At 36.0% G+C, this 14,619-nt stretch overlaps 1 protein-coding gene across 1 annotated transcript; it reads right to left on the bottom strand.

Annotated features, from left to right (window-relative positions):
• Positions 1 to 1,995: 1,995 nt before the first annotated feature.
• LOC141645523 (protein FAR1-RELATED SEQUENCE 1-like) lies at positions 1,996 to 3,206 on the bottom strand. The gene is made up of 3 exons (XM_074453988.1): positions 2,966 to 3,206; positions 2,380 to 2,645; positions 1,996 to 2,328 (listed from the first exon to the last, which is right to left on the bottom strand). Exons 1-3 carry the CDS (start codon positions 3,204 to 3,206, stop codon positions 1,996 to 1,998), a joined length of 840 nt encoding a protein of 279 aa, XP_074310089.1.
• Positions 3,207 to 14,619: the final 11,413 nt, after the last annotated feature.

Below are 14,619 nucleotides of genomic sequence, written 5' to 3'. Positions count from 1 at the left end.
GATTTATTAGTTTTTGCACAAAAACATGTTACCCCTCACTTATTATATCCGGAAGGCTGCTCAACAGTTTTTGACTGCCCAAAATGCATTGTCGAATGAAAATACTGTTGGTGATCTTTATGTGGATGAAATACCCTTGTATGTGCATGACATACCCTTGCATGTGCATTAAATAGCCTTATACCACAATCACAATCACTCACTGTCTTGTTTTTGTATAGCTCCTGCCTGCTTTGGAGATCATCGCAAGAGACTCTCCAAGATACACAAGGTTGTTGGACATCAAGACTTTTCAGTGGGAGGTTGTGCAAGTGCCTCAACAAAAGAATGGGTATTCTTGTGGAGTTTATTTGTTAAAGTGGCTAGAAAATTTGTGTGATCAAGCATCATGGAGTGATGAGCGTTCTTACGAGGTATAAATTTTTCAACAAACTTTTGTAAACATTATTCAGTATATTTTATTTCATGCATTTCAATATTTGTTGTCAAATAAAATTTTTATGTAGGATTTGGATGAATATGTTACGAGTATGATTGCACGTCTCATCAAATGGAAGCGAAACAAGAGAAAGGTAAATATAAAGAACCTTGAATGCCTAATTTAAATTTTGCCTAATTTTAATCTTCTTTTCATTAGATTCTGTCTCAGAGTGACTTTTACGTAACAGTATTTTCCCCCCCGTTTATTTTGTAGGATTATCACTAGGTGATATTTTCTAAACACTTGAGTCGAGGGATGTGCAAAGGGAGTGGCAGATGACCTAATCCAAAATTCGAAACACTGCCATTTTTTGATCTGATTCCTTGAGTCGAGGGATGTACAAAGGGAGTAGACCCTGGAATATTAGATTCTTGTGGAGTTTATTCTGGAATATGTAGTACACTAAGTCTTGAGAGTACATATTAGATTTTGGAATATGTAAGGCGTGTAAGACATGAAGTCATGTTTCTGGACTAATTCTAGAAACATATCACGAGGCAACGAAAACGAGAAACAATTTTCAAACTTGGATAACGAACATGTCACGAGGCAACGAAAACGAGAGACAATTTTCAAAATTGGATAACGAACATGTCACGAGGCAATGAAAACGAGAGACAATTTTCGAAATTGGAAAACGAACATGTCACGAGGCAACGAAAACGAGAGACAATTTTCAAAATTGGATAACAAACATGTCACGAGGCAACGAAAACGAGAGACAATTTTCAAAATTGGACAACGAAAAGGTCTGAATGAAATCGAAAACATCGTAAATGCATTAAAAACTGTTCCACATGCATGAAATAACAGTGTGCATGCATGAAATATGTAACTCATGTGTCCAAGGTCAAATCTTAAAGTAATCTCAAGTGAACTTTTAAAATGTTGCATTTTAATTTAGATTTTGGAATTTTATTATTAACTTTGACGGTTGGGGATGTGGTAGCAAAGAAGGATGTAGTGGTAGATCACATTTCTCCGGTTTCTTAATACGCCTCTTAATCTTGCGTTAGAAAACGTTCTACGTGCATGAAATAACCATGATGTGCATAATTAAACCATGTACATTTCTCCGATTTCTTAATATTTTCGCTAGGATCGTCACTTTGAATTTTAAAGACTTGTCGTACAGGAAGATTCATTTCAATTGATCACATTTTAGTGTTGGGATATTCTCATTTTGGATTACCAAATCTGGTGAAAAAGTGAATAAATTAATCGCCGTAAGGTTTCTTGATACTCGCATAATGTGTGCATGAAATAACGTTCTTTGTGCATGAAATACATTTGTATGTGCATGAAATACCGTTGTATGTGCACAAAATAATGGTGACAGGAACACTCAGGTTTTACATTCTATAAGTGTTACATTCATTCGTTTTAAGAAAAAAAGTCCAACATCTATCAAATAAAATAAAAAGTCCCGAATTATTCAATAAGGCAAATGTCCAATATCTATCAAATAAAATAAAAATCCCGAATTTTTCAATAAGGTAAAATAAAAAATTACTCTACTCATTGTCGGTTGTCCTTCGGTCACAATTCCTACTGTCGTGGTTCGCCATCTCCCCACAGGCCCTGCATTTTCTTAGCGCTTTCTTGTTCACTTCCCCAGCTCGTTCTCTTTGTGAGATCAGCCTTTTTCCCGAGCCTTTGTTTTTGCACTGCCTTGGAGGCAAAACCTTAATCTCACTAGGAATGTTTGTTCCTAAAAGCATCCCAATTTCAGCATTCTTGTCCTTTACCTTTACAATACCAGTATTTCCACTTTCATCAGGGGTAATTTTTACCCTTTCCTTGAACTCACGCAAAATCCCAAGCAACTCATCACAATGCTCAGGACTCTAGTCAACGAGTGCCACACAAGTAAACAACTCTGACCATAACTCGCCAACTTTGTTTTTCTGTACATCCATTGATGTACAATCAGCAAGCAACTGGCCATTAGGGCCGACGATTGGCTGGCAGGTTGCTAGTTTGCTCCACCGACTAAGCAGGTAGTCACTTGGAACTTTCTGAATTCCCCGATCTTTAAAGACACACAGAGCATGTCGACAGAGTATTCCATGTCTTTCAAACTTCTTGCAAGTGCATACCACTGAAACATCATCCTTCTTAAAACCAACCTTATACGTTTTGTTTCGAACTTGATCTATGATATCTGTGTATAGAATTGGATAGGTTTTATCTTTTTCTTTATCCCCAACACCACATGAATAGCAAGCTGCTTCGACTTCCTTTTGAAACTCGCCGAAAATTGTTGGAGTGTAGATTTCTGATGCATGCTTTTCTACGGCTAATGGAGTCGACAACTGGGGGAAGGAGTTTTTTTATTGTGCAACGAGTTTCGAATGAGTCCATCTTTGAGCATCCATTGCACTCTCAAGTCACATCCAAAACTCAACTGGGTTAAATTAGGATTAGTGAAGTTGCTGAAAAAGTGGTTTTCTGACTCTGACCTGGAGGTCGTTCTCATCAAACCTCCTAAAAACATATCACGAAAGTAAGCTGGAACCCACATATTTCTAATGTTGAACTTCTCCTTAAGCCACTCGTTATCCGACAACCCAAGAGATTCAACTATTGTTGTCCACCTTTCCTCAAATTCAGACGGCTCCACATCTTCGCTCCAAACACATCGGTTTATCTTCTTCAGGAACTCAGTATCTTTACATATTACAGGCCCTACTTTCTCAGGCAACTTTTTTAGTATGTGCCACATGCAATATCTGTGTTGCACCTTGTCTTTCCAGGCTAATTTCATTCCTTCTTCTATCCCCGCATCTTCATCAGTTATCATACAAACTGGATGACGACCCCCCATAGCCTCTACGAATTTCGTAAATAGCCAAGCAAAGGACTCCTTACTCTCATTAATAATAAGTCCAGCCCCAAAGGTCACGCATCTCTTTGTTGGAGTTAGTGTCCTCCACAATAGTGCGTTTACATAATAAATCTCATTAATGGAATATCATCAAATATTTAATTATTTGATCCTCGTCAGTTGATTAACGTAAATCGATAACGGTTGGCTGACTAGAGTTTGACGTTATTGTCGTGAGACGGCGGTGATCAACTGACCCCTTTCGGTCACACCTAAAGGAACGAACCCCAATAGACAACTAATTAATTGTATGAGATACAATTTATTTAGTCCCTTGATTTATAGACTAAAAGGTTAGTCGATTATTTTAGAGAGATTTCGAGTTGCGAACTCGAGGAGCGGCAGTTATTATTTAATTATGCGATAATTAAATAATAAATTTTATGAGATGTGTTTTTAGTTAATTAATTGTTAATTCACTAAAATTGTACTAATTAATTAATGTGATTAATATTAGTACGTAAATAATATGTGTAGTGGTACACGTATATTTACGGAGTGATTTGGACGAATTAATTATGGAAGTATTTAAACATGAAACGATGTTTAAAATAAAATTACACGTATTTGTGCGACAAATATAAGAACCAACATGTACCCGTAAATGGGCAAGTGGACCGTGTAAATAAAGTTAGTGGATGATCATCATTTCACTTTTACTTGTTTTTTCTTCCATAAATTGTCATAAAATCTTTGTGCATGTGACAAAAAAGATTGGACAAAAAATTGAAACAAGTCCACTCCTACACCTACCCTCCCACCCGGTTTTCCTCTTTGCTTAAGACCAATTTTTGGTTAATTTTTGTAAGTAAGCTCATTCATGTGTTTTGCATGTGAACAAAACTACTTATCTCTCTAAAATAATTATCATAAGTTACTAAGATTATTAGTATACAAAATTGATATTTACTAAGACTTGTTAGTAATATTACATATATGATCAAGGGTATAATAATAATAAGTTTCTAGTTAAATACTTGTTATTATTTTTGGGTAAGTTCTTGGGTGCAACAAGAAGGAGATCTTCTCTTTGAAGATTAGAAAGCAGGATCATCCATTTGGTATAAGCTCAAGAACAAGCTAGTAAGGTGAACTAGTTTGTGCCCTTTTTACCACAAAATCAATGTAAGGAAATTGTTTTTCCTTATACTTTCATTTTTATGCTTTCATATTAGCATGCATGTTACATAGATCACCTAAATGACAAATTATGAGATAATTTAATTTTTATTAGAGAATCTAATATGGATCTATGATCTTTCAAGTGGTATCAGAGCTTAGGCTTGTAATTTGCATGTTGATTTTAAGCATATTAATAAATTATGAGATAATTTATAAAAACTCAAAAAATGTGTTAGAAGAGGTTTTAGCATGAAATTTTTGGGGCATGCATACCTACTGATCTCAAAAGATTTTTGGTTAAGTTTTCTTATTTATGAAGTTATTTTGCTATTTTTAATGATTTTTTGTAGAAAACCGAGTCAAAATGCCGTATTTTAGTTTAAAATTGACTAAAAATAGTTAAAAGTTGATTCGGGCCATGGAATTTTTATGGTGTTTCATGCATGTTTTCTACTGATTGTATGAAAAAGGTTGAAGGTTGGTTTGAATTTTTTGCATGTTTATTGATTTTATGAGATAAAAGTCGATAAAAGTGATAATTAATCATAATTTTAAAACAATTGATTATGCCCTTGATAAATTTATGTACATTTGATAATATTATTTAAATGTTAAAAGTGAATTTTAAAATGTGTTTTCACCTTGTTTTGATGTTTATTGGTTTTAGTGGTTAAAAACCGATAAATATTGATCTTTTTCTTCATAAATTTTATCTGGACTTTTGGGGCAATTTTTCTGACATTTTAGTGTTCTTGGGAGTGTTCCAGAATACGCAAAATTTTTGTTTCAATTTTTTGGGTAATTTTTCAATTATTTTGGATTTTTACTTAAAAATTATGATTTTACCGATTAAATTAGCAAAATATCACCAAATCAAACTAATTATTCATCATAAAATTAGTGAGGACTAATTTTGAGGTTCAAAACAGTTTGGACAATTAGTTTGGACTTAAATGAGAGTTAAGAGTTGATTATTGATTTTTACATGTTAAAAATCGATTAAATCCACAAAAACTGAGATGGATATCAACGATTGATAGATAGGGCGATTTTGGCATGATTTTACAGCATTTTAAGCATATTTATTTAAGTTTAATGAATGATTGTCGTTTATTTAAAGTATTTATCTTGTTGTACCTAGTATGGCCTAGTTTAATTTTAATCGTTATTACCCGAAATGAATGGGAATATCGATTTGTTTGTAATTAAATACTATCTCGTATCTTCGGTTTGTAATTAATTAATAGTTTTATTTATTTTATTAATTAATGTATAATAGGAATAGCTATGTAATTCAATTGTAATAGTTATTCTTACCGGCGTTTCCAAAAGACGGATTACATCGAGACGGAGTCTATTTTTGGAAGGTGTTCAAAATCCCACAAGAAGGAGCCACTTTTGGAATGAAGAGGCAAGGGACCAAGGAGTTGGTTTCCGAAATGTAATAGACTAGTTTTTATTAACTAGGTGGCCATACTAGGATTTATTCATATGCTTACATGTTTGCTTGTTTTATTTTCGCGCATGCCAAAATCGCCATTCACATGCATTTTATTTTCGCGGTTGTCAATTCACGTCATTTACATTCACCGACTTAGTTCACTTATAGGTAATTTATGACTAAATTGACAAGATCTCTCACATAACTAAAATTGAGATTAGCCTTACCAATTAGTAACACCTATGAATCTCTTGTTCATTAGAGCCACGCTCGCCCAAGCGGGGTGTTCTCTTTTTACCTTGGGTAAGTAGGGTGGTAAGCGGTTATCACACGCCAAAATTGGTTGGACTCAACGGGATATAAGACGGTCTTGTGTTCCGGGGCTAGTAGATGGATTTAAGGAAATCCGTCAACCAAGAGTTCTAGAGGTAGAATTAGTCAACCGTTGACTTACCGAATTTACACGATTATGGGATGTTTCGCCCAAGCGATGCTCATTTTTGTGTAATATTTGGGTCTTGGAATCATTTATTTAATTTAGTGGGAGATCATTATATAAATGTTAAAACTTGTTGAACATGTTTTCACAAGTATTTTTAAAACATTGAATGTTAATTTTTCCTATTTTTCGTTCTTTTTCATTAATGTATTTACTATGACATCGCGCACTTCATCCTCCTTTCATCCTCTATTTATTATTATACTCGTTTCGTTCCTTCACAGGAAGCGGTTTCTTTGAAAGAATTCGGTAGCAATGATTGGTAACATGATTTACTAATTCACCTACATAAGCTTACAACAATTATTGCGATTATTATACAACTTAACATCCATACATATTTAAAAAAAAAGGGGTTTTCATGTTGCAAACTCATATTACGAGTTTAAAAGGAAGTCACATTTTATCAAGAGAGTCTTGATTTCGGAAGTGACACCTCCGTCATGATGATGACATATTAGTTTTAATTACTCAACAGTAATTCAAAAGTTTGCGAAAAGAGTTTTCAAAAACACTTATAATACTCCAATATGATACCGTCAAATGGCTCACTTCGAGAAAGGCCAAATCGATTGTTTATGCGCTAAAGAGTTTAGGCATATGATAACAATTGAACGGTTAGTGTAACACCCCCATTTATTTAAGGGCCTGAACTAGGACTCCTCAGATAAATGACGGTGTTACCATCTCGGTTTCCCGAGGTAGTGAATAACAAATTAAACTCCAAGGCAATTTATATAATATTTTAACTTAATTATTACAAATTCTCCTTTTAAATTAAATTACAAAAACTGACGTAAATAAAAGTGAAGTCTTCTAGATGATGATCTAGCTACTAGGTCGTCTGATCCAGTGTCTCACGCCCATCAAGCTCCCGTCCTATCTCTTAACATGTCAAGTCTGCTCCCCATAAATCGGTTCATCACAGGTGTTCACGAATACACAGGGTCAACCACGAGGTTGAGTAGGGAAAACAATAAACAATAAAATATGATATGCATGATACTCCGCCACCTCCATCTCCATCTCAACCCATCACACACATCTCATACCCCGGAACGCCCAGCCATATCGATCCCCGGTAGACTATATATCGACCGAAGCCGATCTGCCAGCTCAACAGCTGAGGACACCAGGGCAAGTCCTGCAGAACCCGCCTGGGCCTTATCACAACATCACATCGTATCTCAACATCGTCACCACCACATCCTCCTCCAACTCCAATGCATATGAAATGCTCAACAGTAATTAATGCAATGCAATATGTATATAAATCACTGAACTGATAAATCATAAAGTCATGCCAGTTACCCGATGTTGCGATATCATACTCAATACGGTCAAATCAGTCAATCACATTTCCGAATATAAATGGTAACGTAAATCAACAACCAGGAATCAAGTCAACACAATTCAACAACGACGATAATAGGACAAGTGTATTTCCCTACCTCATAGTGCCAGCAAATCCAATTAAGCAGTTAAGAAGTCCAGAAATAAAGCAACGAATCTGATTATCGATCCTTCACGAATCCGTCACCTAAAACAATTATAATATTTATAATTACTAACTACTAAATATAGTAATTTCCCAAAATAGAAGCTTTCCCGAAATACATTCCCGACACCAACTTATGCCCAATTGATAGCTAAAATAACCCGATTAGTATTTGACCCAACTTCTCAAAATAGACAGTTACTAAAGTAGAATTTCTTAAAATGGATACCTTCCCGATATAGTAGTCTTTTCATTTTAACAAACCCGTCTCAAAATCCCGTTTCTAGTTAATTAATTATTATTTTATTTTAATTAACTCGGAACTTAAACCAACACGATTATTTAAACGAATTATACGATTTAAGAAAACCCGAATCCAACATAGAACAACTCAAACAATCCCGACTCAAAGTATGTCTTTAATTATTTAATAAACTCGGGAATTAAATTAATTAATTAAAAGTACGACCGATTAACGAATTATAATGATTAACTAATAAAACCCGCTTCAAAACAAATCGAATAACCCAACTCTTACACTCACACTTCACTCTCACTCACGCACCACCACCGGCCACCACAGGGCCGTGACAACCACCAACCCACACACCCACTCTGACCTCGACACCCATGACCACCCCCACTGGGGTCGACTCCGCCGGCGAGGTGAACCACGGCCGTCTTTTGGCCTGGTTCACAGCCGTGCCTTCCCAAACACCTCTCGTTCCCAACCTGCCACCACCGCAACTTTCCCCAAAACACTATTCTATCACCGTCATTTTGTTCGCCGCCAACCCACGCCCACATACACCGCAGCACCACCTTGTCGACCTCCCCCTAGTCGACGGTGGCACCACCCCAAAGCTTACCATCTAAAACCCACCTGAAACCCGCTGCTTACCCGTGTTCTATTCCCCTATCGCTGCCGCCTTTCACGACCACCAACACCACCTATAACCACCCTAACAACCACCACCGCACTCTACCCTTACCACACTACTCCCCTACCCTGCCAACCACCATTAACAACACCTCTACAGGACACGAATCAACAACCAAAACCCGACATTAAAAGCGAAAATCAGAGAAGAGTGTTGAACTCATACCTTTACCGCCACCACAACAGCCACCACGGCCGCCTATGAACGTCGACCAACACCCCTAGCTCTTCCCTGCTGCACGGTCATCACCCACGGCCTCTCACTCTCTCTTTATGTGCGTGAAAGGCTTGAGATTGGATCTGAAAAAGGAGGTAGGAGGGAGGCGGGTTGAGGGATTAGGGTAGGTAGTCTTTAGGTTTAATTAGGGTTAGGGTTAGGGTTAATTGGGCTGAAACTGTATTGGGCCAGCTCAAATGGGTCACTGTTTAATTGTTTAGCTCACCTTTCGAATTCCTTTTAAACCCGTCTTTATTAACTTGCGATAGATTAACTAATTATCGACTCAACTATTTTCCCGACATAATTGTGATATAAAATGTATAATAATTAATATAAAATAATATCCGTTTAATTAATTATATTATATAAAAATACGGGGTATTACAGTCTTCCCCCCTTAAAATGAACTTCGTCCCGAAGTTCGCTCCCGTACCCAAACCTCCGAATGGTATTGCATATCGTACTTACGGACGTCGCGTATTTCTAACTTGGTTAACACACACTTTTGACACATCAATTACACATAACAAATACGAAATGTTACATTCTGCCCTCCTAAAAATAAACTTCGTCCCGAAGTTTAACTCAAATCTTTTCTTAACCCAACTAATCGCAACTAATAACTACCCGAGAACACAAATATATAACAACTAAATACTCATCTGAGAACACCATCATCTTTCCATCTCAATTCCGATCTCAAACTCAACATAAACTCGTTAACCATGGTCGCACTGGACCGCAACGTAACTCGGCACAAAGGCCCTACAAATCATAACTCAATACCAGTGGTTTAGTCACTTTTTTTTTTTTTTTTTTTCACATCAACCAACTAACAGAAGTAGGAACAAACATATAGAACTCATTTGCATAGGTACTCCTCAACGAAACATTTACTTGATCAAAACCACCATCTACAACTAAGTGCAATATAAACATTAAGATTTTACAATCCTACCCGACTAGAAACATGGTTACGTCCTCGTAACCTCTTTTCAAATTTTCATATACCTATGCAACAAGATCATTATCAACCACACGTGACAGGAAAGAATACATGATAAGAGGTTGCGCATCAACATTAAGGTCGAAGCAAGGTTTTATTAAGGAATTAACTGATTGTCAACACGTAACATTTATTACTAGCTCATGCGTAACTTAAAAAAACACAACATCAACTAAAAGAACAACACGAAAGGAATCATGGTTTACACGGTTTCACAACTAATAAATTTGATGATCAATTATAGACTATGAACGAGCGAGAGCAAAATCAACAAAACAGTTTAAGAACTTCTCACATTTGTAAACATATCACAGAAATAGATCTACCACTACTATCTATCACAATCACAGGATCTTATTGACATGTCCATACAACCCCTTACTCACTCACTGGTTTAGGTCACGAATTAGGTCGATGAATTTAAGCAATCAACAACATACTCAAAATTCATATCTTAAATTATAAAAATTGTTTGCACGATATCAATTCTGAAAACATGTTTCCCAATAAAAGTAACTACCTATGATCTATGACAACGACAACATTACTTCCATATCACACCTATGTTTCACATTTTAGCAACCATATCATTCAATTGTGTCCAGCAACTTAGTATAATTCATTTTAAGCAAAACAAGAGATATTGTATAAATAGTTTAAACATATACATTTGCCATCATATACTTTGTAGAACACTAGCTATGATAAAAGATTAGCAACTTGAACAACTTCTCTGATTTGCATGATTGAATAATTAGGCAACTCGTAGGCTCAATTAAATGTAACTATAATGACTATCATTTAAACCAATGCATATCATGTGAATCATCAAAGGGTTATCCCATTATAATTGTCATTATAATTATCATAAACAATCTTATTAAAATATAATTGATAGTGACGACTCGAGAATATAGATATGTCAAATGTCGTGTTATATCAAACAATTTCCTTTATGTCACGCCCATACAATTGCAAGAATCACTTTAGCATTTTATGACAATGTAATAACGAACATGTTCAATGAGGAATAACGACGCTGTTTATTATCATGTTATAGGCTTAGGTCCAGCTGAAATAACTTAATGTGATGAAGGTAATAAATACAACTATGGGCACACAACTCATATGAAAGACATTAGAACTCAGATGCATCCTACATGTGTGAACATTTGAACGTACTCATTATTACCATCCATGTGTAAACATTTAAACATAATTATTATAAACAATTCATGCGATTATATAAGAACAATCAAATTATCATTTAACGCCATCGACTTTACCAGGGTATGACAACCTAGTTTTATATTTATATATATATCCGACCACCGTGCAAATATGATGAACATACTAGAGATATTACAACATGCCAAACATACATAAAATATGCAACAACTGGACTCGTTTAAAATATTTCACCCTTGATTAAGAATCAATTTAAGCTATCCAATTTTACTCACGCTATCATGCCAACAATGTTATCAACTAAGTTTTAATTTTATCACTTGTTAAGATACATAACTACTGAACATGCGTGCTACTATCGTCATATAAAGCATTATAAATTCACATTACTAAGGCTCATGAATTAACCAAACAACTGTATGAAACTCAACCTAGAACACACATTTACAAGTCATGTTTCACGTTGTAACTTTCAAAGATCACGAATAAATAACCGTTCGATTAAAACTTGATTCATATTATTTTATAAACACGGAGAGATAAAAACACAGGGGAAAAAGAATTAGGTCTAAAGCACAAAAATTTTATTTTTAAAGAATTTTACAACTCAGTTGGTCCAAACAAACATGTGACAGCAATTGGTCCAAAACTTGGGTCAGTTTGCAAAACCTACCGTTTAATATAGAGACATCAAGGATTTTCGTGGCTTATCAATTTGAAAACATATGCGAATTTTATGACTGATGGAGTTGGAATTATGCGAAAATGATTAATACAATTTAAATGAGGATTTTTACAAAATCGTTGGTCAAACATCACTGCACAGAAACTTCCTGACCACAGCCCACTAAAATATTTATTACTCCTAATCCGTATATCCTATAAGCATGAAACCAACGCCAAATGAACACTAACTCACGAGGCTATCTCCCATAAAATTTTCATCCATAGGCAATAAACCGAAAAGAAATGGCAGTAAGGTCAATTAAAGAGTACAATCAAACAAAGCAAGTTTCAGCACTAAGTCGTTCATTTTCTATGTTCCAAACTCTTACAACCATATTATCGATACTAACCCATCCTAACTTAAATCTCACACTGTACTTTCGTAAACATCTATCCCGTAGAATCCCTTCGCTTATCGATCTACTCCGTACATCTAAATCACGATTGCTATGACTATAAACATGTAATTCAAAAGTGTTTCTAATTACTGTCACAAGACTATACTAGCATGGCTTTGGGATCACATAACCGCATATTACTAGACATAATAGTACTATCAGCACATCATTCAACATCCACCTAGGTAACTATCATCGACTCGCAATTATTTTCATGCTCACGACTACCACAACACTTCATTGATTATTAACCTGAACTCGAAATTTTATTTCTCATTTCCACAACATTATATGATCACGTCATCATTCATACAAAATACTTACCGTAGCGTTGTCATGCAGAATGGTTAGAATATATGGGTCTCAAGGTATACATCAACTCTTTTATGCAATAATCAATGTATCAATCAGTTAACACTTAGGCAACGATATATGAATTTCATGTTCAACCTCAAGCAACTTTTCTACCCTTTCTCTCATATACCCTCAGGGTTTCCGGGTCAAACTGAGAGGGCCACTGGTTCGGTGTGAGGGGGCCCCTAGCTCATACCTTACCTTAGTGTGCTCCTAACAGTTCTATCCCGGGGTTCATTTTAATTAGACACATCCTATGTTCATTGGGCTCATTGGTTTAGGCCTGAGGATCGTTCGCTCTGATACCACTTTGTAACACCCCCATTTATTTAAGGGCCTGAACTAGGACTCCTCAGATAAATGACGGTGTTACCATCTCGGTTTCCCGAGGTAGTGAATAACAAATTAAACTCCAAGGCAATTTATATAATATTTTAACTTAATTATTACAAATTCTCCTTTTAAATTAAATTACAAAAACTGACGTAAATAAAAGTGAAGTCTTCTAGATGATGATCTAGCTACTAGGTCGTCTGATCCAGTGTCTCACGCCCATCAAGCTCCCGTCCTATCTCTTAACCTGTCAAGTCTGCTCCCCATAAATCGGTTCATCACAGGTGTTCACGAATACACAGGGTCAACCACGAGGTTGAGTAGGGAAAACAATAAACAATAAAATATGATATGCATGATACTCCGCCACCTCCATCTCCATCTCAACCCATCACACACATCTCATACCCGGGAACGCCTGACCATACCGATCCCCGGTAGACTATATATCGACCGAAGCCGATCCGCCACTCAACGGTGAGGACACCAGGGCAAGTCCTGCAGAACCCGCCTGGGCCTTATCACAACATCACATCGTATCTCAACATCGTCACCACCACATCCTCCTCCAACTCCAATGCATATGAAATGCTCAACAGTAATTAATGCAATGCAATATGTATATAAATCATCGAACCGATAAATCATAAAGTCATGCCGATTTACCCGATGTTGCGATATCATACTCAATACGGTCAAATCAGTCAATCACATTTCCGAATATAAATGGTAACGTAAATCAACAACCAGGAATCAAGTCAACACAATTCAACAACGACGATAATAGGACAAGTGTATTTCCCTACCTCATAGTGCCAGCAAATCCAATTAAGCGTTAAGAAGTCCGAAATAAAGCAACGAATCGATTATCGATCCTTCACGAATCCGTCACCTAAAACAATTATAATATTTATAATTACTAACTACTAAATATAGTAATTTCCCAAAATAGAAGCTTTCCCGAAATACATTCCCGACACCAACTTATGCCCAATTGATAGCTAAAATAACCCGATTAGTATTTGACCCAACTTCTCAAAATAGACAGTTACTAAAGTAGAATTTCTTAAAATGGATACCTTCCCGATATAGTAGTCTTTTCATTTTAACAAACCCGTCTCAAAATCCCGTTTCTAGTTAATTAATTATTATTTTATTTTAATTAACTCTAACTTAAACCAACACGATTATTTAAACGAATTATACGATTTAAGAAAACCCGAATCCAACATAGAACAACTCAAACAATCCCGACTCAAAGTATGTCTTTAATTATTTAATCAACTCGGGAATTAAATTAATTAATTAAAAGTACGACCGATTAACGAATTATAATGATTAACTAATAAAACCCGCTTCAAAACAAATCGAATAACCCAACTCTTACACTCACACTTCACTCTCACTCACGCACCACCACCGGCCACCACAGGGCCGTGACAACCACCAACCCACACACCCACTCTGACCTCGACACCCATGACCACCCCCACTGGGGTCGACTCCCGCCGGCGAGGTGAACCACG

This window comes from Silene latifolia, chromosome 1 (assembly GCF_048544455.1).
Source record: "Silene latifolia isolate original U9 population chromosome 1, ASM4854445v1, whole genome shotgun sequence".
Taxonomy (NCBI): domain Eukaryota; kingdom Viridiplantae; phylum Streptophyta; class Magnoliopsida; order Caryophyllales; family Caryophyllaceae; genus Silene; species Silene latifolia.
Note: the sequence above shows the minus strand (reverse complement) of the source record. Positions and strands in the feature narration are given on the sequence as shown.

Coding starts and splice junctions, on each gene's coding strand:
- LOC141645523 (XM_074453988.1), bottom strand. CDS start 3,206: ATGTGGCACATACTAAAAAAGTTGCCTGAGAAAGTAGGGCCTGTAATA. Junction 2,646..2,965: donor TCGTGATATGTTTTTAGGAG/GTTTGATGAGAA, acceptor TTCTATACACAG/ATATCATAGATCAAGTTCGA. Junction 2,329..2,379: donor TGGATGTACAGAAAAACAAA/GTTGGCGAGTTA, acceptor CTCGTTGACTAG/AGTCCTGAGCATTGTGATGA.